The sequence below is a fragment of the Vanessa cardui genome, chromosome 1 (genome assembly GCF_905220365.1).
Source record: "Vanessa cardui chromosome 1, ilVanCard2.1, whole genome shotgun sequence".
Taxonomy (NCBI): Eukaryota; Metazoa; Arthropoda; class Insecta; order Lepidoptera; family Nymphalidae; genus Vanessa; species Vanessa cardui.
This window is the reverse complement of record NC_061123.1, coordinates 11,263,727-11,290,496: the sequence shown is the minus strand read 5'-3', so window position 1 is coordinate 11,290,496 and position 26,770 is coordinate 11,263,727. Positions and strand designations below refer to the sequence as shown.

General features: G+C 33.6%; 1 protein-coding gene across 2 annotated transcripts in view; it reads right to left on the bottom strand.

Moving 5' to 3' along the window:
• Nucleotides 1-1,090: 1,090 nt before the first annotated feature.
• Nucleotides 1,091-26,770, bottom strand: part of LOC124530792 (homeobox protein dve-1) — an 82,065-nt gene continuing 56,385 nt past the window's right edge. Inside the window, exons 3-7 of one of the 2 annotated variants that reach the window (XM_047105086.1) lie at nucleotides 8,385-8,573; nucleotides 7,930-8,159; nucleotides 3,930-4,283; nucleotides 3,462-3,851; nucleotides 1,091-3,242 (exon numbers count right to left, since the gene is read on the bottom strand). In XM_047105086.1, the coding sequence (XP_046961042.1) occupies nucleotides 2,577-3,242; nucleotides 3,462-3,851; nucleotides 3,930-4,283; nucleotides 7,930-8,159; nucleotides 8,385-8,573 (1,829 nt within the window). In that variant the 3' untranslated portion in view covers nucleotides 1,091-2,576. Of the gene's footprint in view, nucleotides 3,243-3,461; nucleotides 4,284-7,929; nucleotides 8,160-8,384; nucleotides 8,574-26,770 lie in introns of both variants that reach the window. The other variant, XM_047105095.1, reaches the window with a different exon arrangement.

Genomic DNA, 26,770 nt, shown 5'->3' with positions numbered 1-26,770 from the left:
TTTCCCTTTCTATACTAGAGAGAAATCACCTAATTTTGGTCTATTGCTAGCGAAGTAAGACATCTCAATCCAAACTTAAACCGAAATACCGAGACGTGATAAGGGCGGTCATTCACTGGCGACAAAGACGTCTGCAGATATCGGTTGCGATTACGAATACTTGCAGTTTGACAGGTGATTTGGGTTCCCGTCGCCTCTTCCGCTGTCTGCTATTGCAGGTTCGATAACTATTGACACATGTTACGTTATTTGTAGGTACATCGTTAGTTTTCATATTTATAACTGTATTGCAATTTATATTATATACAACTTAAATTTATCAATATTGTAAATTGCATTTTTAGTCGTAAATTCTTAAATTGATTGTGATAATCTTGTACATATACTCATTATTTTGATTTTATTTTTACGAATATGTTACATAGTTCTGTATTTACATGACCATTAACATATTGTGCTCGATGAATGAATATATCTTAAGGGTAACTGTTGGATGAGATTCTGCCACATGTTTCTTTAATATACCTGGTTGTAAGACTATCTGAGTCTATCTGAGTAGGCACCTTTCTCTCTCTCTCTAAGAATATACATATGTTCTGCCACCAAACAACAATACTCAGTAACATGTTATATAGTTTTTAAAGTTGCTGGTGTATTGCTGTTATAAGGAATGGTCAATATTTGTAAAGGCATCGTCTATGGGCAATCGTGATCACTTACTACCACCAAAAGACATTAATTATCAAAAAACCGCCCTCTTTACGTTTATATTCTCAATGTTTTTTCACACTTTCATGTATAATAAGAGTAACGTCTTTTCCTGTCGGTGATATCGTAGCTCCTAATAAATATACTTTGTAATGCATATGCATAAATAGAACCATAATTGTTTTTTTTTTATTATAAGTTGAATGCCTCTTAAAGATCATTTTGGCTTTATTATTATACATTAAACACATTTTGTGCTTAATTAAAAATAAGGTATAGGTCGTTTGTTTATTTCCAAAAACCCTACGAGAAAATTAATTTCAGTATAACGAAGGAATATATATTTTTTTGATTCGGGATTTCATAATAAAAGACATATATTAAATATCGTAGATACTATATTCATTAAATTTTTGTTTATATAATTGAATGGAATAAACATTTAGCCAATTATTCTCAATATATAAGCAATAAATGCTTAATTTTCATGTGAGCCTAGTGACGTAGCTTTATGATAAAAACCTTAATTTAACATTAATAAAATATTTACATTATTTGGAAATATCATCACAGCTTCACAAAACAAGCATAACATCGAAACAACAAAACATTTTATAGCGGTTACCACTAGTGATGTGTTTAAAAACTATAAAACAATACAAATAAGAAACCGTACGTAAAAACAGCCTCAATATGTAAATGCGTAAATACTGTAACATTGTATTTTTATACAAATCTAACTACTGCTCTGCGTCGCCTGTAAATGTTCATACAGTATAGCGCCATCTATTGTACGTTGATAGTTCTATGCGAGAAATCTTTACGCAAGTACAACCAACGAGACAAAGTTCCAACTCAATCAGTTAAACGATACGCGATCGTATATAACACGAACGGAAATACGCATTAATCCATTTGTAAGATAAACTAATCAGACAAAGCGGTTACGCAAGAACAAATCGCATATTTACAAATCTATATAAATGATTGATGCAAATAAAAACAAATCCGTGTAAATTTTCAACAATTTATCTAAATAAAATATCCGAAATTATTCTTGCATCGATCTGTTCATTTATCACGACACTATTGTAAGTTTGGTAATATCCTATTTTTATTTCATATAATCAATCTTTGGATTGAGTACTACATAATCATGTGATAGAGGAATGTGCGTTATCATTATACATTATTAATATCACTTACATTATAATAACATCTACGTAAATACATACAATAAACCTTTAGAGCCCCTATGAGCAAAAAAGTGTTCGATTATTCTCATAATGTATGTGCAATATTTTATTATCCTATATACCTTAATGACTCATATCAATATTAGAACATTGCTTTTTTAAATTTACTTTATACACGTTACGTAATAACCAATGGAAACTTTGGTTTCTCCATTTCATTGTTTGCTAAAATTTACAGTTCATATGTAATAATATCGTAATATTTAATAAATAAAACTTAATGATTACATTACTAATGTACAAAACAATTGTACTAAAAGTACATTTGAGATTCATCTACTATATTGTGAAACTATTAGAAGCGAAGAATAATAATATTTATAACGTATTTATCGACTTATTTATATAGCTTTAAAATATTTTATTTATGAAGCGAATCTATATCATTACGTCTTGGAAGAATTATTCTTATAGCCTTTTTAGAACCTCTATGCTCTGATGCACTCTCGCCGCCACAATATACACTAGAATGGCACTTTTTATACCATAAACGATTCATAGTCAGTCTTTCGTCTTAAATTTTGCTTCCAGAAACACAAAACATTATTTGAACCCAAACGATGACAGGGTTCGAACTGTTTCGTTCGGTATCGTTGAGATGCGATGAAATGCTCAAACCAACTTCCTTTCGGCAATAGCGTGGGGATGTCCAGGATGTGAATAGTGACCAGGAGATGTTGGTTCGTATAGCGACATCTTCAATCGCTTGCACTTTGCTCGCCGATTTTTAAACCAAAACTGAACGTTTTTCGACTCGAGTCTCGGAAATTTCTGCCTATAAGGCATCCTGTTTAATTCTTCGGTATATTTGAGTATTAAGTTGTGCGAAGGATGAGTGTTCATTGAAAACCACTGTTCCAAAACCGGAACCTCAGATACTGGATCGATAAATGTACGGTTGCGTTTGCGACGCTCATCGGATGCCCCGGCTAATGCCAAGTTTAATCCACTGGCGCCTTCTCCGGGAACACCACCAACGCCAGGAAAACCACTCATATATTGACTCATGTACATTATGCCATGGCCAAACATTGGATGATTTGGCACCATTGGAAAAGGTAAGCGATCGAGATGAGGCGAAGAGGGTCTGTAGTGGCGTTCTTGAACAACTTCATCGTCAGAAGCGATATCTGGATCATCACCACCTCCATTTTCTTCTTCGGTATTGTTGTTATTGTTATTGTGTGAACTGTCACTATTTTTAGTTGGAGATCGTTGTGGAGAAGGCATGTGATCAGATTTGCTCAGATCCCTCGGTTCTTGCTTAATATCATGAACCTGCAAGAGAAAAAGGAATATAGAATATTGATTTACGAAACATTTGTAATATAAATAAAAAAGGAGTTCATATGGGACATTAAAATAAAACCGTAATTAACCGTAGTAAAAAAATGTTTTGTTAGTTTCTTTTAGTTTAGTGTTAGTAAATTAAAGCATAAACAGCTGGTCATATATTGAAGATAATTCTAAATAAGTAAATTTGCATCTATCAATTACCTTTATTATATCCGGTGGCTTCGGGGATTCCTTAGTATTTTCCTCCCTATCGTGATGGTTGTTCTTCCTAGTGGTAATAAGAGAAAGTGGTGCATCGGGACTCTCGGGTCTATCGTCAGTATTTAAATCACCACCATCATCTTCTAAATCAGAGCCGGCATTAGACAAATTGTCCTCCGACATTACTGACATCGGGTACCTTCCAGGACTTCCCGTCAGTTGCATTGGACTCTTCATAGAATTATGATCGTGAGAACTGTAATTGTCATTACCGACCATTATCGACCCATTGGTTGGACTGTGGCTTCTACTGTTAAAGCCATTGACTCCAAGATGTCCTAGACCACCAATATTGCGCAGTTCTGCCCGTTTTTGAGCTGCTCTAGCATTCTTAAACCAATAAACAACATTATTAACATCTAAGGGTTTTCGCCCTCGTCTCGACTCTAAATTATTTAATTCTCGTACATATTGCTGGATTTGCTGTCTGCTTGGATGCTGGTTGTCGGAAAACCAACGCTGTAGCTTTGGTAGTTCTAGTTCAGGATCAAAGCTAGTCCTCATCCTTGTTTTCTGGGTTGGATACTGACTTTGAACAGTTTGTAATGCTGGATGTAAATGGTCAGGAAGGGGATTTAAAGTAGGGGACCGGTTTTTAGGACCAGGGGAGGGATAGCGTCTGGGACTAAACGGCGGAGGACGTGGAGATACTTGTGCGCTCCACCAGGACTCAAATTTACGGCGAGTTTCTTCACTCGGCTCATGAAAATTATGCGGACCGGAGGATCTGTCTTGTCCTCGGCAAATCTGGGCAAGTGTCACCTGCAACAAAAAAATATAAAATTAAACTTCCGTTAATATAGACAAAAAATATAAGTGTGTAGAACAGAACAAAAATAAACAATTTTAGACGATTTTAAAGAGGTCAGTCTAACCAGTAACAGATACAGAGATAATTGTTTGAATAAACGAACGGAGCATTGTTTCACAGAACATCGCCATTAGATTATGAAAATATTAGACCGGTAAGGTTGTTAATGTATGTGTCATGCGCGAGCGACCGAGGCGGTTCTGATGCGGGAAGCTGTTTACACGGTGGTTAGTGCACATCACTCCTTCGCCGCCGCCGAAACTTCAATCATGGCTTGCTCTAAAACAATGAGCGGGAAGGGCGTCTTTGCAATTAGCATCCACCCACAAGCCTTAACAAAGAGCCGGCACACCGATATGGGCTAAGTGGTTGTACTAAAATGTTTCGACAGACGTTTGATGAGAAGAATTTTTTTTACCGTTCAAAGAACAGCATGTTTGAACTCGTTTATATCTAATTGTATCTTATTCGAACTTATCAATCATACTAAAATATAAATATTAGTTATTAAACTATTGGAAGATAATTAAATAAAGAAATCAGTTGTCAGATTATAACTATCGCGCGTTTGTTTATACTGCAGTTATGCAAGTGACTGCTCGTATCATGAGATTACATAGAACAATGCCAGTGATTACATCGTCAAGCAAGTTGTCAGCCCGAGCCATTGCCAAATCAAAAGCAAGTAAACTGTAAGTATTACACATCCAGATTGTGCTTATAAATCATGTCACCGCAGAGGCATTAGCGCCTAGGCCGTGTGATACGTTAATCCAGTTCTTTGTTTTATTTTTTTAAATAGTGCGGTCATATTTGTTTTCAGATATTGTCTGCTTCAGCTGCGCGCACGATTTACGAGAGCTGGCATCTGCGTGATAAGTTTGTCACGTGTAATCTGCCTGCGTAATTCGGTATATTATTGCGAACGCAACTCGTTATAAATATAGTTACTAAGGACAAATGAAAAGACAATATACTTAGCGTTATCTGATATTAGCATCATAGTATTTGTATACGCTACTTCGACGCAATGTACGATCCGTGAAGCAACGAAGCGCTTCTATTTTTCTAAAAGGGAATTACTGTTTAGTAAAAATACAAAAAGTCCCTAAGTAGATTTATGGTTCAGAAGTGATCTCTTATTGGCGTCTTTATACCCCTTCCGTGAAGTATTTCTCGAACGTCTTAAAAGTTTATTCGGAATTAAAATCGAAGTGGCGCAACTTGAAGCGCAATAAATTACCATAATATCATAGAAGCGAGTTCATCTGCCGTTTAACCGAACTTCGATGTTCGAGGTGTTTGATTATCTAGTCCCAACGGGACTCCTTTTGATCATTAACTCAAGACTTCACTTATTGTAACTCCATTTATACCTTTTAAATTCAATAAAATGTAAAATTTCTCTATTCATTAAAGCGTTGTAATATTTTTTTAAAGTATCTTAAATATTTTTAGATAAGAGATAACCTAAAACGAATTAATATATAACGCCCATTGAACGCTAACCTCGCGTTTAATAAGATTATAAAGCATTATTTTATAGCAATAATAAGATCAAAAGCAGTTCGTACATCTAAAACTCCTTTTAACCCTCTTTCGTTTTAACTCAAGTTAGTAAGACGGGGGCAACACGACGAAGCGCTTTCATTTAATAGCGACAGCGGTTTATAATAATACGCTTCGAAATACATGATTATATTTTTATAATATAAATTTTAGAACGAAATATAAAATAAGTATTTGAATATAGAACGACGGAATAAATAATACTATTAAAAAAAAAGTACAAAATTATTAAAAGGCATAACTTGTACACCAAAGAAACTGTTTTTTTTATTGTATATATTTTTTTTAGGTTCTTATAATAAATGCTTATCTGAAATGCTATACGCCTCCGCACTTAATATGATTCCGTTCCAACCCTTTCCAACAAGGTGGATATTTAGAAAATATAATAAGATTCCGGAGCGCGGATGAGTCTGAGATTCAATTAAATTTATTATGTATGAAGATTCCGCGTGTGAGTTGCTCATCGCGATAAATTACTCTTCCTTACGATACTGATAGTAAGAAAACCGTCTTAGTAATCATTGTATAATAGAATACATACTAAATAAACCAGTATTTAATAAAGAATATCACACGAAAAAAAGGAGAAAATAATCACATAAGAACATACGATAATAAACCAATATAAATTACTATTTAAGTATATAATTACACACAAGTAATTAGCAATGGAAAGTTATACAACATATTTATAGATACAAACGGTTGATAAAACAAACGCAATGTTCGAATAACTCTCTAAATAAATAATCCGTTTATTAATCAGATCGTTGATATGTTATAATCGAAATAACTAAACAAACAGATCCCGGGGTATATAAATAAGCTCGAATCGTCATTGTCATGAAAATTTCTATTAAACATAATTTCGTAAAGACGAAAATACCTAAACATCAAAACAAATGCTTCCTTAATTCTTCCCTCGTTTGATGATCCTTATTAGCAGGGACTTAGACGTAACCTCGCAAATTATAACGACCTCGTAAATTGTATGTCTACTTAGTGGGACTTTGATAATCTGTCTTCATCGCGAGTTCTTCAAATCCAACCTGATGAGCACGTTTATGTGATGTTTTGAGAAATACTTAAAAGTCGAAATGAAGCTTATAAGATGTTTGCCTAATGAATGAAAATGTATAAGTAAGGATCTTCTTAAAGGCAAAGCGCTTATAAAATACAAACAGTATTACCTACATTCGTATTCTTAATTAGGAGCCGTCTTAAAAAAATACTATTTCACATTAAATGGTTAGTGTTAATGTTTAAAAAATTAAAGAAAAAAACTTATTAAATATTTATGAACAAATATTTATATTAATATAAAAAACAATAACACAATTATTAAATAACATAGCAATAATAGTAATCCTATAGCCACTGTAAATATTTCAATTGGTAGCATTCAGTTAGCAGTTCAGAGGCTTAAATATTGAAAACAATGAGTTGCCCGGTAATAAGGGGGGAGGTTTAGTAGGGGTGTATTGTGTACGGGTCGGGGTTACATTCAGGTATTAAAGAACGTAACATTGCCGGGACAGTGGGAATCTGGCTCAGCTCAGTGTACCGAACGCGCTTTGTCGCCAAGAATCCAGTTTTAACGCTTCATACCGCGCTATTCGCAAATATTCAAATATTTGTTTTGGTATTACGACTACGTAAATATATTCAAAGTTAAATGGGGTATGGCATACAATATATGTTTTACGCCATTCCTTCTCGTAAATATGTTTATGTATTTTTATATTCAGTTGAATTTTATCCCTTTGGACTGACAATAAGACTGACAATAATCGAGCTAAAAATTGCACGCACTTTTGCTACATTTTTGGTGTTGCTAAATTAAAAAAATAGGGTATCATTTTTAATCATTCCATTTTCAAATATATATTTTTTTATTATTTATATCTGCACAGATTTTTTTATCCATGCCATTCTACATTAATATTAGGTCTTTAAATGACACGCCTAGATTTAAATAGTCTTAGCTTTATCAAAATAGATCAAAAACACATTCAACTAATTTACCTCATCTAAGGGACACCCCGTGGACATTAACAGAGGTCTACTCTGTACCAGCAGCAGTCTCAGCAGCTTGTCTTTGATGTCCTGGAGTGGAGTCGGTCTAGGTCTCAGCAACTGGATTCGAAGAGTTGCCACCGTCGTCAGCTCTCCCAAGACTTCGCCGACAGTTGCTAATGGTCCATCCGATATACGCTCGAAAGGTAGCGGCTTCCAATTGTTTATGACGACCGATCCTGATAACAATAACTTATATTAATATAAGATAATAATTTCTTTTAGGACTGTTCTAGTGATTTTATTGTCAATACATTTACATATTTGCAATTAGTTTATATTGTAAAAAGTCGATTTAGAAATGTTTTTACTAGCGTATCAGGTAAGTCATATTTCAAGTTAAATTTAGCAACTTATTCTATAAGAATGTTTGTGATATGTATAATTATTAAATATGTATGTACCCTTGGCAGAGGCAGCCAATTCATGAGGATATCCCAACCTCATCATAGCAGCTGGTACGAGTTCGTGGAAGGCTGTCGCAGCGGGGATGATCACATAGCTGTCTGTCTCCACGACAGCTCGTCTTCTCCAAGCGCCCTCTTCCAGAGATGCGACAGCTTCCACTACGCAGTGAACTGGCAGGGTTTTACCTGGAGAAAAATAATTACTATAATTTTGATTCATTACATCAAATATCAACTAAAAATATAAAGTTATTCTATATTAATATTATAAATGTGAAAGTAACTCTGTCTGTCGCTCTTTTACAACCAAATCATTGAACCGAATTTGGTGAAATTTGGTGTGAAGGAAACTTATAATCTAAGAAAGGACATTTTGCCTGACACATGAAAACCAACATCCTAAAACACGAGCGAAACCGCGGCAACCATTAGTTTCAATAACAAATTTGAGATAGATTTTATCTTCTTTCCTTTGATAGTACACAAATACACTATTTTCTATGGGAATAGACTCATAAGTACACCCAATCATTCGAACGGCTATTGGCTCTCCGATAAGCATCCAAAAAGCAACAAATATTTTAAATATACATTAAAACAAATTGATTGAATTTTAAGAGGTATTTTCTTTTGAAATTAAAAATAATATAAAAGGAAAACTTCCTCCCTTAGTAGCTGACTGAAAAATCAGAAAATTAAGCGGTAGACGTCGAAACGTTGTCGTTAAGAAGGCGTCTTAATTATTTAGCAACTTTTCAAGTGAAAAAGCAATGCTTTCGACTTGCTTGCGAGCGCGGCAAAAAACCGAGAGAAATGTTAAAATAATAATTAATCCTTGTTCTATGTCGGCGCGGCCGTCCCGAGATTGCTTTGTGCCGATGCTTTTACCATCCGTCTTTGTGAGACGCTTCTTTAACACGATATTAAATAGTTTTTGCCTCACTGCTCTTTTTTACTCAGATGAGTTAAAGTGTACCATAAAATTCAAGAGAAACCCTTTCCTTATGGTCTATTTTTACAAGGCAGCAAGAAAATAAATATTATTATGTTCATTCTAGGCAATTAACTAGCACAACGAAACTCGAAACACACTAACGGGCTAGACGAGAATTTTTCAACGATTAGTTGGCGCACACGGCTTCGCTCGCATTTTGGATTTGATCATTAGGTACCTAAAGGTTCAATCTTGCATTATATCAAATTTCATCAAAATCGGTTCAACGGTTTAGCCATAAAAGACCGACAAACATGCAGCCAAACTGAGTTACTTTTACATATACAGTTATCTTAATAAATATAGTTATTTATATGAAACAATAGTTATTCGAGTATCGAATCCGCATAAGACTATCCGGGCGGTTCAGTAATTCGGTGGCTTTCGGAATATTATATATTTCTGCCGCATTAATCTCTTAACAACGCGTGCTTAGTCGGGAAAGTTGTAAACCTTTTAAATAGTCAAAATTTCTGTAGCATGGTAATCGTGTAAAGTAACTTTCAATAGTTCTAGTCGGAAAGTTGTTTAGGTGAGATTTCTGGGGTTGCTCGAGGTTAGCACCTATGCTTTAATATTGCGCTCGGATTAGTTGAGGTTTAGTCGTGGACTCTCCGGCGCGGACCGTGGTCACTAAGCCCAGGCTTTGGTGCTCTGGGCTTTATTAATAACTGGAGATACATCGAATCGGACAAAGGCGAATAATAGTTTATGCTTAATGAAATTTTAATTTAATGAGAAATGTGAAAGTGGATTATTAATTTCGATACGAAATGATTTAATGAGTGACGATGGTCTATTTAGTTATATTTCGGCTTACTTTCTTGGATCGTTTGATAAAATAGCAGCATCACTTTAAAAAAAAATCTCATAAAATTTTTAGCTTGGAACTTGAATTCAGTATTAATTAACCAGTTTTAACTGGTTTAGCGAATTAACATAACGTATTATCTCGTGCTTGATTTGTATTTGAATTAATCATGCTTATAAAATATTTGCAGATTATAATATTCTCAAGACGAACTAAAAGGCTAAATAATAAATTTCAACATTATAACGGATTTTCGACCATTAATATTCAACTTATTATTCTTTTATGTTTATCATATACAATTAATACATTCATTATATATAATTTATATGTTGGTACATGATACAGATATATTTGCCAATTTATTGGTCTTGTAGCTAATAGCCGGACTTGAGCCTAAAACCTTGAAATTTGCATGGATCTAGGTTCGAGTCTGGTTTATGAATAAAAGTGTATTGTATTTGTTTTGTCCGAATATTCTTCTCCATCGCCTGAATTCGCGAAACGAAACATATACTTTATTATATATGTGTGTGTGTGTACATAGTCTTTGCAACTGAAAATTCATCTCGATATACATCCAGTCATCTTCTAACAGACAAGATTAAACACTTCTAACTAGGACGCTAATCGCCTGAAGAACTTGTTCTGTAAATTGCGAAGCCGAGTACGATGTTCATTAGCTAACATAAAACAGCAATTAGGTTGATAGAGAGAGAACGACAGATACTTAACTCCCCTCGAGCGAGGGAGAGGGGGCGAAAGCTTAGCCGATCTAAGCGCTCTTGAAAAGAGTTCAGTTAACAAAGGGTATGATGTCAAGAAGCGTACAAGTAGTGTGAATTTTAACTGTAGACTTTGGGAATTAAGTTTGCTAAGTACGTTGACGGCTTGACGGGAAGATAGTCTTAAGTACATAACGATTATATAGATTTCATAGAGAGAACTATTTACATAGCAACGAACATAGAATTATGTTTAAAATTAGCTGTGCCCGCGACCTTGTATGCGTTTGAATTTAACAAAAAAATATATATGTTATGGCCTAAGTTACTTCCTATTATATTAGTTATCTGCCAGTGAAAGTACCGTCAAAGTCGGTCCAGCCGTTCCAGAGATTAGCCGGAACAAACAGACAGACAGAAAAAAAGGTCATTTAGGTAATTCATATGTATTTATTAAAAAAGGTCTATTTTAATATTACAAACAGACCCTCCAATCTATTATATGTACTATTTACTTATACAAAATCGCCTTGAAATTTGAAAATCGAATAGATTGCTAAATATGACGTATACAATGATTAAAACCTTTTTGTTTCCTGTAACAGTTAAAAAATATAAATCATATAATCTGCAATAGAACACTGACGTCACAAGAATGTAAACATAACGTCTAAAATAAATAAAAGTTTTTTTTTTCGATTAGATTATTTTGAATATTCATTTTACAATAATATATTAGATTTTAATGTGACCATGTTTGAAAGAAGTCTACGGAAGACTCAGCGAGGACTACATTATAGCATTTTATTTATATTCGTTGCCATGTGTGGGTCAAACCTTGCAACTGAATTTGAAACCAGTTTCACACAATCAAGATGAAATTTTCCACACAATTCTGTGTGCCATATCCGAACAATACAGTATTTACTTTTTAATTTTGTATATAGATTAAAATATATATTAATTAAGATAATCAATTTGTTTTTAAGTCAGACAATCGTTTATAGTTTGTTGTCACTCTTCTTATTAAACTAGCTGTATCCGCGACCTTATAAACGATTGAATTTAAAACAAAAAAAAATATTGTAGCCTATGTTACTCCTTATTATAACAGTTATCTACCAGTGAAAGTCCCATCAAAATCAGTCCAGTCGTTCCAGAGATTAGCCGGAACAAACAGACAGACAGACAATTATTATAAAAAAATGTTATGTTGGTATATGTACCGTGTATACATAACCATGCATTGAGTAAAAAAGGGATATATTAATATTACTAACAGACACTCCAAATTCCAATGTTATTATATGTGAAGATTTAATATTTCAATTTATTTTATTTGTCAATGAATAACTTTGATGTAGAAAGTGCAACTAACATGCTTATACTTCGCAAAGGGTCTGCACTATCTCGATCTTTTACTCTAACTAATCAACGCGTTCAATATATATTAAAGTTCAGTGTGTTAAGAGAAATATTTATGGTCATCATTATTTATATAAATATAAACCGAGCGACAGAAGATATTTCTGCTTATAAAAATATATAAATAATCAATCATATTTCATTATATAAACAAGGATGTACCGAACTCTCTCAATATTAACGATAAATCAAATTAGTCAAATTATAAAAATCATCAATTAGCAATCGATTGCACGTTCATTAATTAACCGTAAATATTAAATTATTACCTTAAGTGGATAATGGATTACTTTAAAACACATCTCGGGTCTCACATTCAAAGGCTTGACTATGTGAGCTTACCTTTGCTTAGTCGGTTTCAATTTCTCTGAGCCCATATGTGTACCTATGCCCTGGTATCGAATGAGCTACTGTTTCATGTTAACAAAAACTTAATATAATTAAAAACTTTTCATTTTGTAATCTAAGCACACTTACAATCAATACCTAAGATAAATTTATCCATATTTGGTTATAGCGCGGTTAATAAGTCAATTAATAAAATAATAATAATTAATAAATACTTTTATTTCATGCATAAAAATTGATTCTAATCTATTTTAAATCATTTGCGTCAATAAAATTACATATAATTTTATTTGAAAAAATAATATGATTCCTTTTTTTTATGGATATAATTTAAAATAGATTACTTTAGTTTGTATCTACATGTAATTGTAATTATAATATATGTACTATTTATATTAGTCTATAGTTAATAGAAATAAATAAAAATACAGTACATTACATAGTACTTACTCTAGGTTATAATAAAGTTTAATAAAATGATATATTAGTTTTGTGTATATAAATAGATATCAAAGATATATTATGCGTCCTAGTTATTGACGAAATCATACAACTAAATACATATCGTTATGTTAACAAGATTAAAAAAAATAGATATGAGTGTATGACACAGCAAGGGATTCAATAGGATTCGCGTGAGTCGCTTTCGTGAGCGATGATCTACTTAGCGGATAAATCGTGGCGTGCCGGATGCTGAAGCCTAGCAAATACGAGTAATCGCGTGCGTTCGTGTCTACTAGAACGTGTTGTTCGTGTAAATTACGTGTTATACAAGCATTATAGGTATGTCACATTTGCATCGACTTTTTGACTAGTCGCATTATAATATAAAAAAAAATGCGTTTAAATAAATCACGTTTTAAAACGTAAGTAAAATATTAGGTGCCGTTTTATCATTTGAATCCGGTACTGAAACTTCTAGACCAACGATCGAAACGCGTTCGTTTTATTCAAATTACGTATTTAGGAATATTTTTGAAAACTAGAAACATTGATTCACAAAATGGAGCTATTCTGGTTCTAACTCAAAACTCACCAAAGTGAGTGATATTCGAGACATTGATAATAAAAAAAATATTGAAATGGAAATCTGTTTTTATTTTTTCTGGTATCTACTATTATCGGCTTTGAATATATGCAGAACCACAATGAAGAGATCTTCTCTTTAACAAAGTATGTTAATATATAATTTACTTCAGTAATTCTAAAGCGATAAGCCTTAACATGGCAAGAACAAATTTCGTTATTAAATTCAGTAAGGAAGCGCAGAGTGACGTATGGCTAATGCCTAAGCTCGTCCAATAATCCCCTTTCAGAGCCCCAAACTTTCACCTGACCCTCAGACGGACTAATTCTCAACTAAACAATACAACATATGAGTATCATGGTATATAGATAGAAACTTAACCATTCATTTTCAACCAACGTACATAATCTTAAAAAACCTTAGCTTAAAGTTTTTTTGGAGTTGCATGTTCATATCTAAATACATATGTATTCTTCGTAACTAATTAACTCTACAAAATTATGATTTGAAACCAATTGTTAATTGCAAAAATTAATTTAAAAAAAAAATTAGCATTGTTCTTATCCTAAAAGCATACATAATATTATAATTATTCGTCTTAATGTGTTAAAGTGAAAGACACTTTGAACGGATCGATTGGTTTAAGTACAAGATCGAGGGAATGCACAAGCCCTTTAAAATCAGTGCCCCCATAATTAAACGAAGGTCTTCTCTGTTTTATAGTTATGTCAAGCTGTGCGTAGATAATCAGTACATGTCATATTCATAAACTAGTAAATAGCTGGCATGCTACACAATACATTTTTAAATTGTATTTTGATACAATTGTGACATGCATAACAATTATCAGGGTTATAGTTGAACGGAATAAAATGTATGAACAGCGCCATCTAGTGGTGAATGACAAAAATAGGTATATGGCAAAATTCCGTGGTGATCCATCAACGAAATCTATCAATCTACCATAAGTGTGTATATATAAATTTTATACATACAAATTCGAATTTCGAAAGTGATATTTACTTTTCTAAAATATAATATGCCTGTGTTATAAATATACTACATTAAAATAATTTGCGTAGTTTAAAAATCGAAGCGTACAGACGGGCGAAGCGACTTAGTTTTAAACTACGTAGAGATAATAATTGTATTTTTGGTATTCATATTTCTGCTCTAGTAACCAGACTAGACCACTAATTATACATATCATATCCCTTAATCAAAATCTTCAAATATATTTTTTTATATTAAAAAAATTAAGTTCTACGTATATGTAGAACTGCGTTAAACTTTTGTTCACGCAACGAAGCGCTTTTGAAGCGCTATATTTTTTTAATTAATAAATTGAATTCTTCAAGAACTGGTTACTACTAAGTATAAATTCGACATTATTAAAATAACTAAATCCAAATTAAAAGTCTAAGCGGATATTTATTGACTAGGACATAGCCCGTAATATTTACATGCGAATCAATCGTCCTTCAACTATTAAGGAATCTTTTGTATATTTTTATTTATTTAAAACTAGTATTTAGTATGTGATGGAATAATTTATATTAAAATATTAATAGCGTCCACGTGCCGTTTCATGAATAAACATTATACATTATTAAGAAGTGGTCGCATTGACTTGTTATTTGTTTAATTAATTACTAGATTTTGTCGCTGACGTCACTTTAAATGTTTTTGAAGGTTCAAACGGTATATATTACAATATAATATTATTAAGATATATAAATTTTATAAACGTAGCTTAAGGCGTTAATCTTTTCCTATTTTATATAGTCATACTCTATGGAACAGTTGCTTTTTTTGCGTTATGTAATTTTATTTTAATAAATATATGTGGTAGAAATACTTTTTTGTGTAGGCATTTTAATTGCTAATTAGTATCACATTTCAAAAGCCATTTATTTATATTAAGAGATTAAAGAGACACATTTATATTATGAACGTTTACGTATATTTTAATAGGTTTTATTTTATGTTTTATTCTTATTTATTGCAATATGTAACATTTAAAATGCGAATTTATGATATCCCCCTTCTATTTAGCATCGATTTATCAACATAAGATGATAACGTTCTCCTATCCGATTTAATTCATTGCCAGCATTCTTTAGTGAAATAAGCTAACACATATAAATTTTTATTGTACTAATGTGTTCACCATTTATTCACTCCAATCCAATCCTCTACTACCGTTAGTGTTGTAGAAAAAGTCATCAGAAAAATTATGCGAGTTACTTTGATGATATGAATGCTGTAAGCCGAAGGAGTCGCTTTAGACCTTTCCACGCAACTCACATTTTCAGAATATCCAAAGGCATTGAATAATGACGAATGATTATGACAACGGTCTATCAAAAATCACCTTTATTAAATAACATTCGTACACAAAAAAAAAACTCAAAAAACAGTGAAATGGCTCTATGTAGAAAGACATAATGCAACTTACTGAACCATGTTAGCTTTCTGAAAAATTACGAGACGTAATTCGGAAGTCCTTATTAGTTCGCTACTGACAGGTGAGAAGGTTACGAATATAGTTTAGTAAGAGTAAATATATGAAGACTATACTAGGACTCTATAGTATTAGATTTAATTCTACTATTCGTAATAAATTCGAATGTTTTATTTTTATTTTAAAATAAATGTCTTATACAACCCATTACAAAAATCCCAATGACATTCATTAATCGATTAAAAAAACGCGCGTTGTCGCGTGGGCGATTGGCGCCTAAACTAGATAGTTTGGAATCTAGCGTATATATTCTACATAGCTATATATCTATATTGAGGAAAATATTTAAAAAGCTCAGTGTCAAAACGAGTTTTATCAAAAAATAAGCACTCTAATGAGTTACCTAATATCCTATTTCTTGGCTTTTAAGGCAAAATATTTTATGATATGCTGTTAAACTGCAAAATAATATATACTTCCGGTAGTAGTTTTGAATGCTTTATTGCCGGCCTACCAAGGAGCTTGAGCTAGATTTTTATCAGACACATGTAAGTAGTTTTCCTTCAGCGTCGCGCACGAGATGAATAATAAACACAAATTAAGCACATGAATATTCAGTGGTGCTTGACAAGATTTGAATCCGGAACCTTTGCTTAAAATTCACGTGACACTGGTCCATCTAGGCTCTACTTCCGGTACTTAAGGAAATTAATCTGTGTTATCGTGGCAAAATAATTAATTAATATTTCAATTAACATATATTTTATACATATCGTTTCAAGCCCAGATGAACAGGTGATAAAAAAATCCACTCGAGCAGTTTTATGACGCTCATTTAACTTACATTAACCTAAGTGTGTTATGTGTACATTTTGTTTTTGGGAATATTCAAAATCAAAACATCAGGGGGATGAAAATAATTCATCTCCGTTACAAAAGTAGCCTATCAATTTATCTGATGCCATGACAACTGGATCTTGTATCACCCCTCGAGATAACTGTAACAATTATTATGGAGGCGTTACAAGCTGTCAAGCGTTTGTGGTTTTAATTAAGAAACATTTCATCTTTTGTTGAATGACCTATTTGTGTATAACTTAATTTGGTGTATATTTACATTTGTGTGACTATCTACACACACAGCAAGAGTAACAAAACAAGAAAGCAACACGCATAAATAAGAATCGTAAATAAATGTTTATGTTACAAAATCTTAGCAGCTAAGTCTAGTACTCATATTTTTGGACTAGCTAATTGGATTTTTTCCTACGAGCAATTGCTGCTAGCATTCTTACTGTAATAGCCATTTATTATTAACGCGATTATGCTTATTGATATTTGTTACTAATTGTAAAAAAAAAAACTTTACTTAGTCATTACATTTTATTAAAACTTTAAATAGTTTATTTTTTTAATTATTGCAATTCACGTGTTAATGTCCGATCAAATCATACTCAACCCAATATACCTCTGATGACCTAGTTAGATTTTGGAGATAGTTTAATTTATCATATCGAAAACCTGCTGTACGAGATTAATAAACAAATTTATCATACGACCGTTTAATTAATTTATAAACAAGGCATAAAGCGGCGCAAGATTGGATTTCAAAAAAAGAAAACGTTCCTATCTAATATCAAGAGTTGCAAGCGTCCTAATTAATTTATGGGTTGTGAACAGGGGTTGGTACAAGGAAACGTCATCATTATCTTAGCTGCTCTCGGTAAGTTACACTGTATACACGCCTCGCGTCGTTCAGCCTTTTGTCCCGTCCCTCGTCAATCGGTAACACATTTACCCACTTACGACTGGGTGAAAACTCGCGAAACGAACGCCATTGTTGAAATCGCTACAGACACAATACGCCACGGTTCGCTTATCGACTCCTGCCCGTCAAAGAAGTTCAAAAGCTCGGTTTAGACGTTCGCTATCGTAACGTCGTTTGTCAGTTTTCACCCGGAGCGACGATTGTCTTCGTTTAACAAATAACCTTTTTGAGGGAACGCCGTTTCCATTTTAATTGTCACGGCAAAAGTATCATACGCTCCTTGGAGCAGCGGAAAATCTTTCAATACGTGGCGTACGTATCCGTGAACAAGACTTCGACACAAATGTATTCGACTTTGACTTGTCCTCGTTTAACGAACGAGTATGTTTAAGAGTCTATTTACGTTACGTCGTGTTCGTTCGTATATTAATCTCATTTGTGTAATAAAATCTGTGTCTTAGCCGAGCCCATGGTGACGAGTGATCCGGCCCTGAAATGCGTGCCTCTGCACGATAATCCTGTTAGGTTAAGAAGGTTTCTACATATTACGTGCTTTGCTACGCCTTAAGGATTAAAACGTCACATAACTCGATACCTAGCGGAGGGCTGCGTATACCTTTTATCGATTTTCCGGTAACATAAGTAGAACCAAGACAATATTTAATCAACGCTACTATGAATAGATTTTCATTATTCGGCAGCCCCGGCGAGCCGGGCTTAAGCGATTACCTAAGGCAAAGATGCAACGTAGATTTAAAGCGAAGCTCGCCATGACAAGGTGGTCATCGCAAACCCTGGGATCTTTACGCCGGACGTTGAAGACAAAGGACGTTTAAATTATTCAGATAAAGGAAAAGCGACTTTAATGACCCATACATAAATACTATTCGCAAATATTTAACTTTGTCCGTCAATTTCGGTTTAAGACGAGTACTTTGCATGAGAGAAATCGCAGAACGTCTGGGAGCTAAATCTACCCTGCGGGCAGTGGGGGGCCTGCCATAAATAATTAATCTGGAACGATGTGCGTCGGGCGGTTTGCTAAATCCAACGGTGGTTAGGCCTTTGGGGAGATGGAATCTCAATGCTAAATTTTTAGACAACCTATTCTACAATCAAAATTGTAAATTATTATTACAATTAATCTAACGTTTCATTCTATGGTTCCATATTTCATATTTTTAATTGTCAGTAAAACTATGGAGTATGGAGTTCTTAATACATCATTGTGCGACAATTTTTCTACATCGCAAGGTTTATAGTTCGTGAAGCCCCTGGCGAGCAACAAGCGGCGTCTTGCGGCTCTGCGGATCGGACATGGATTAGGGCGGCTTTACCCACAAGACACTGTTAGATAACTACACCTATCCATAATACCGGCTGTGTCTTCGTTGCTTACATTGTTTTATGTTTGAAATAGTACTTTGTTTGAGATATAATACGAATTAATCCAGTGTTTACAAAAATAACAGTTTGCTAACTTGATTTAGGAGAGAGTTTTGAGTGCCACGCTTTGTATTGCGGGTTTATGTACTACGATATAAAGACTTTTCCTATATAAAGTGCGAGATGAATTACGAACATAATACATTGCTGTATTTGAACCCATGATTTTCGTTTCACATCCACGTTGTTCTATAACAATTTTGATTACTATACATAATACTTATCATTTTTTCATAGTTGACATTGTTTCCTATGTGCCAATGACCCGGTTTTTTTATAGAATATAATTTTAATATAACCCAAGACATTCACTCATTCGCCATTCTCTAATAGTTTTATTTCAATAACAGTAGTTTTACTCAAAAGAGTAATCAATTCCAAAACTGTTAAGCTGTCTATTATTCGCTTGCCAGTGTGAAAAATACACAAGCTTATATATTAATGAGGTTATAATAGTGTTCTGAATTTAAAATATAATCGATTTTGTTTAGTTAAATATTCATGGAAATTGTGTTTGGTAAATAGAACCATAGGGGCTTTTAGCAAAAAGTTAAGTAAACTCTGTAATCGAGAGGTAACTCGATTGTGAGGCAAGCTTACGACTGGATATTGGATTAGAAACAATTTTGTGCCGAACTTTGCCTTCACGGACCGTAAACAATAGTTTATACCCTATAGTAGACATTGAAATACTTTGTGCTAATTTCAACATATCGCTTACACTTGTAGTATATAAAAGTCAACGACCTATCAGTTATTGCTCCTTTAAATATAATAAATAAGCGAAATATTAATTGGTAGGTGCTATTTCATTAAACTAACATAAAAATAATATTTATGATATATAAGCCGCCTTAAACTGTTATTAATATTATTTCAAAAATCGAATAAGAGAATCCTAGTGCGATATGTCGAAATTAACATATTTACTAATTAATCCTAAATTCACGATTTACATAAAAAGAAGCGAGTTGCGTAATGGCGAACCAAAACACATTAAATAGCAGCCATCAACACGGATTAGCATTCGCCATTCGTTGCTGTCGAAACATTTAATAATTTAGTAGATAAACGTATAGACTGGCACATCACTAAAACCGCACAATTCTAAATCGATATCGGTTGAAATGGCAACCAAATAATCTCTATGCACTTAATGAACGCATTTGAAAAGTTAAAAGCCTGTTAGGTCGCGGGCACGCAGAGCGACTAATTAACATCGCGCGGTAATACCGCCCAGTGTAGAAGCGGACTTAGAGGCATTATCGCCTAAATTGTCCTAATGTTTAGTTGCGAGCGCAGGTCATTAGTGATTTTGGATACAAATTTGAATGTATACTTTGATCTCGGGGCGAACCAATGGACGCTTCGATAATTGCCAGATTATAATTTACGACCGATAATTATGTAACTGTATTACCGTGTCTGATATAACACAGTAATACATTATTGCAATTATTTAAAAATATATATATGTATTACACTTCCATTTACGTCATTATAATAGCATATTAAGAAGTACATCTGAATCTAATAAACGAAGTGTGATAATGTAATCTTGAAAACGACCGTATTTATATAGTCAAGGAATCGATATGTTTGTAGCAAGATCGAAGGAAGTTGTACTGAAAAATAATAATGATACGAAACATTAAGAGGATACGAGTATTATGAGAGGAATAGAGGATTAGATTAGCGAACAGGCAAATTGCGTGCAAATGTGAGAGTGGAGCTTTGAATCGCGCTGTATTTAGACGCGGGCGGGCGGCGCGACGCAGACAGACTCGATTTAGTAATTAATTTTACCGCGCGAAGTGCTCTAAATGCACTAGAAACTATAATCCTCATTAAAATGGGAATAGGCGACTATTCACTTTACCATCAAATATAATTTTGGCTTCTAAACACGGAATATTATTATGAATTTCCAGAATCCCGTGTGTGCGCGGCTCGCCTCGCAAATGTACCTATCATTTAATATCAACCCGTACATCTTTTCAATCATTCATTTGTCTATAGAAGCAGCGTAAATGAAGTTATGATTTTGTATTCCACGAACTAAATGCTATTAAATAAGGCATTAAGTACATTTATATTTGCGGGATTGTTGTTTTAGTTTTGTGTTCTTAATTTGAATTCATTTTAGGATTGCAGAAAATATAATTGACAATCTTGATAGTCGTAAAAACAAATGCACACTGTTGATGCATAAATATGCAGAGGATCTAAGATCTTACTCGCTTAGCTATAAGAATTATTTATGCTCGGCAATAGGATAAATTATAAGTTATATCCACCTGCACAAAGCTCGACCATCTGTAGTTCCTATTATATATCCAATGAAGTAATCGAATAGTAACAGTCACCATCAATTCACACTTCATACAGTATTATGTTATGAAATAATCAATTAAATTTTAAACGTTGGTATTAAAAAGAATTATTTAATTTATGAATGTCAATCCAACAATATAAAGTAACGAAACGATCATTTCCATTTGTACGTTGGGCACTCAATTTTTCGCATAACGCACCACCCAATGAAAACACAAATTAATCTGCTCATTTTTTGCATACAATTTTATTATCATTGAGCTCAAATATCCGAAAGCGATGCATTTCACGACGCGTAATCCCGTGACACAATGATACTTACGGATTACTTGTGACGAGATTGAATTATTTCATCATAATAAAACTGCATTATTACTTTATGAGACCGAAATTGAAAACGAAAAAGCGATTCGTTTGTTTACACAGTGATGTGTGAGTACAGCGTAGGTGGAAATAAAATCCAGAATCGATATATAACACGAGTGCGGAGAGCGCCTGTGTCGACGCGATATCCGACATGGGTTGGGATTAAGCGACGTCAAATCCGGGATTAAACAGGACCGGGATAAAGCGGAGCCGGGTCCGACCGGAGTCCGGGTCATCGGGATTTCGCTCGAGCAATAAAAGTGTCTGCAGCCGATTTAGACTGAGCCCGTAGGCAATTCGCCTCGCTTACCAATTGCTAGGTAATTTCGGTGTGCGAGCGCGATCTGTCTGCACAAAGCCGTTCTAATGCCCGCCAATGGGATTAGCCTACTGTCGTCCAGCCCTTACGATTTATTAGATCGAATCAGATGTTCAAATTAAGATTAGGCCTCCGATTACAGCCGAATAGTCACTCATTATTTATCGATTCCTAAAAGCGAATTACGCTTCGGATAAATGGGCAATGAATATATTTATATAAGTAACTTTACAATGACATAAAAATTTTAACAAAAAGAAAAACCGACTTCAAACAGGACACTATTTTAAAACAAATGAATATGCACGAAAAAGTAATAAAAATAATTGCGTAGTCAACATATTTTTTAGAGTCTTCCTAAGTTAAATGAAATGAAAAATATTAGACTACTTAAAAGTCGATTAACGATTATATCATGTAGTTATAATTACTGGTATATTTGGAGCCGGTGTCAGCCACGGTGCCCTTGCCCCAACAATCAAAAGAAAGAAGCGATACGAGCCCCTTGATTGATCCAGTATATTATTGTGTAAAAGGTAATTTGTAAAAAACATATTTGTTAAAGTATTCTCGTATTGTTTTTTGATAGATATACTGTAGGGTTTTATTGGCTGACACCGACTCCAAATATAACAATAATTATAACTACATGATATAATCGTTAATCGACTTTTAAGTAGTCTAATATTTTTCATTTCATTTAACTTAGGAAGACTCTAAAAAATATGTTGACTACGCAATTATTTTTATTACTTTTTCGTGCATATTCATTTGTTTTAAAATAGTGTCCTGTTTGAAGTCGGTTTTTCTTTTTGTTAAAATTTTTATTTATTTTTTGATTTTAAGTGAACCTGATGTTGACTAACTATTTTTTTTAATATGGATAGATTAAGCGTTCCGTTTATATGAGTCAGAATCTACTTCGAGGACAATTTCAAAGAAAACTTGCGAATAAAGCAAAAATAGACTTTCGAAAATGCGGATTTAATACGTCACGCGGCGTAAACTACAAGGATCCCTCGAAAGAGCTGTAATCGAACTCGGCAAAAAACTTTGAAAAAGACCAACTATATTTCGTACATCATATGACATCACATCACATACACAAAATTTGATTAAAGATAGTAAGAAATTCTGCCCCATATCGCACCCTAACTGCGAGCCGTATAGGAGTTCCATCACTACATAGTATAAAACAAAGTCGCTTTCTCTGTCCCTATATCTTTAAATCTACGCAACGGATTTTGATGCGGTTTTTTTTAAAAGATAGTGTGATTCAAGGGGAAGGTTTGTGTGTATAATACATGAACAATATAGTAAAGAAACACTGATAATTTTAGAAGTTTGCGATGTGATGTCCTAAATAAACAAATTCTGTAGTATATTTAGTATCAGTATTGCACTCGTGCGAAGCCGGGGTGGGTAGCTAGTTGATTACAATATTCGACTATGATAATTGCATAAACATAACCACATTACGGAAGGTGACTCAAATATCCAAATAATCCTGTAATAATGATCCTGTGCTCAGAACCTTACCAAACTTTCACCAAATTACCCTTGAAGTATATATTTTATAATAAAAAAGAATTATCAAAATTGGTTAACGTGATTTTCAGTTATTCACCTATTTGTCGCGCATATACATAATGCAAATTTAAGACTTATGTTGTTTTCATATGGTTACCATCATAGGAAAAAAATTAAAAAAAAATGGGACCCCACGGGAAGCACTACCTTTCAAACAAAAAAAAAATTATCAAAATCGGTCCACCCAGTGAAAAGTTATGAGGTAACAAACATAAAAAAAAAAAAAAAAAAAAATACAGACGAATTGATAACCTCCTCCTTTTGGAAGTCGGTTGAAAAGTAGCCTTGTTTTTGTTAACTCTTGCTTACAAATACATACAATAACGGGTATTTCTTAATTTGACAGTAAATTATTATTTCCTTATAAAAGACTAACTGTAAATATATATCAGGTATTTTTTAATTACATAGCTTTATTACGTGTAACTTTTAAACTCATGTTTGTCATACAATATATATAAAAAAATGTACTATAGTAAATCTCCTCATTCCCTGTCAAAGTAATTTTAGTAATACTGTTAAATATATAAATAATAAGGTCATTGAACTCAAGTCCGAATATACAAGACACACCCCATCTCAATCCATGGATGTCGTAAGTACTGACAGGTATTTTTCGGTTAAACGGTTACATCAATAACATCAAAACTAACTTAGCGTCCCAACGAACTGCCAGCAAAAACTTTACCAGGCAAGTAGGTTGATCTTGCTACTATATATTGTTATTTTTAAAGTCTTCATTATACAGAGTGTTAAAAAAGTTATCTGTTTGCGTAAATAACGTAATACGTCACGTCTTCTGAGGTTTTGCTGCGATTGCTCTCTCTCCACCCACTCCAGTTTCGTTCATGTACATGAAAACTCTTTAGGAGATAATAAATTGTTTGCCCTCTGATGCATCAGAATAATTGGAGTTTTTCTAAGCTTTATCCGCTCGTTTGCAGCGGCCGACGTTCAGCCATTATAGGGGTACACTAATCCGGATTGGAGATTCATTAGGGCGAGATTATACTCTATTGAAATCTGGCTTAAGCGCGCGGGGATGGAGGTCGACGGGGATACAATGATTATTTTATTTAAACACGTAATACATTTTGAGCGGCAAGTTAGTTTTATGTACTTTTGCGCATATTTATAAATCGAAAGCCTGGTTTGGTAATGAGAAATATTTTTTTGCTCGAAAATGTTCAACCGATTTTCAGTAGATGGTTTAGTCATATTAATATGATGGCAAATATGTGTAAAAAGGGATGAGTTTAAAGGTGAGGCAAAGGATAAATTGGTGCAATTTATCCTTCCCAAATCCCAATCGTAAAAAGATTAGTAGAATGATGAAGATGACAAAGTAAAACCATCCAAAAGTTTGTATTTGCAAAATTACTTCAGAACAGCATTCTGAATGAAACCTAGATCAAAGCAAAAATTGCCACGTATTTTCTGTAATAAAGTAACACACAACCCCAAAAATAGCTAAAGCCAATTTATCACATATGATAATATTGGCGTTCGACTAATACCTTGAAAGAAACCAAAGGTAGAGAAAATCAATGGTGGCATTAAGTTATTGGATAAGTCGATGAGAGATACATCAAACGATTTCGAGCGTGGATGTAAACAAAAAGCAAACATTTCACCGATGAAAAGGCTGTGTAATTACCTTGATAAGTCAACGCTGTACCGCTTTCGTATAAGAAATATTCGAGTATTAATCTTTGATATTTCTATACTTGGTATTTATATCGAGTCGAGATGGCCCAGTGGTTAGAACGCGTGCATCTTAACCGATGATTGCGGGTTCAAACCTAGGCAAGCACCGCTGATTTATGTGCTTAATTTGTCTTTATAATTCATCTCGTGCTCAGCGGTGAAGGAAAACATCGTGAGGAACATGCAGGTTGCATGTGACAAATTTTATAGAAATTCTGCCACATGTGCATTCCACCAACCCACATTGGAACAGCGTGGTGGAATATGTTCCAAACCTTCTCCTCAAAAGGAGAGGAGGCCTTTAGCCCAGCAGTGGGAATTTACAGGCTGTTGTTGTTGGTATTTATGTATTTACATACCTATATACACTTATGTGGTACGTATCACTTATTTATTAGAAGCTAGGGACTAGTTTTCAAATCCCCAGTATATAGTTCAGACGTCAGTGAAGTGTCAGGTACATGTGTGAAGTGTCAGATCAGTAAAAATTGGTTAAGATTTTTCTAGAAAATTTTCAGCGGCAATTCAAAGTGTGGACGTTTACACTCTCGTCGCTCAGTCAGAAGGTACAATCATTCTCATATCAGATTTTTCTGGTCGTATTAGATCACCGTACTATCAAAGTGCATCAGTTTCACTTATATAAGCGGCTCAATTAGCTGCTCTCTTGTAAATGCTCGCCGTGACCGAAATGAGTGAGAAGTCTACCTTCACATTTATTATTATTTTACATTATAATATATAAATAAAAATGAGGACTTTAGTGATACCTGACCATATTTATGGAACAAATTTTATATGAAAAATGTAATGAAGGCTGTTTATTTGTCTTATGGCTCGTGTAGTGTCGTTTTTGTGGAGAATAATTCATATGATGTAACGAATGTAGACCTTTTTATTCAGGATTGAAAATTATACTAAACTTTAATAATTAATACACACACTTGTAAATATTTCTATTATATTACTATTCACAAGTGTGCGTAAAAATCGTAACCAAAATAATGCCTTCAATAGATTAAGAGTAAATTAAGCATTTACTAATTCCAGCATATTAGA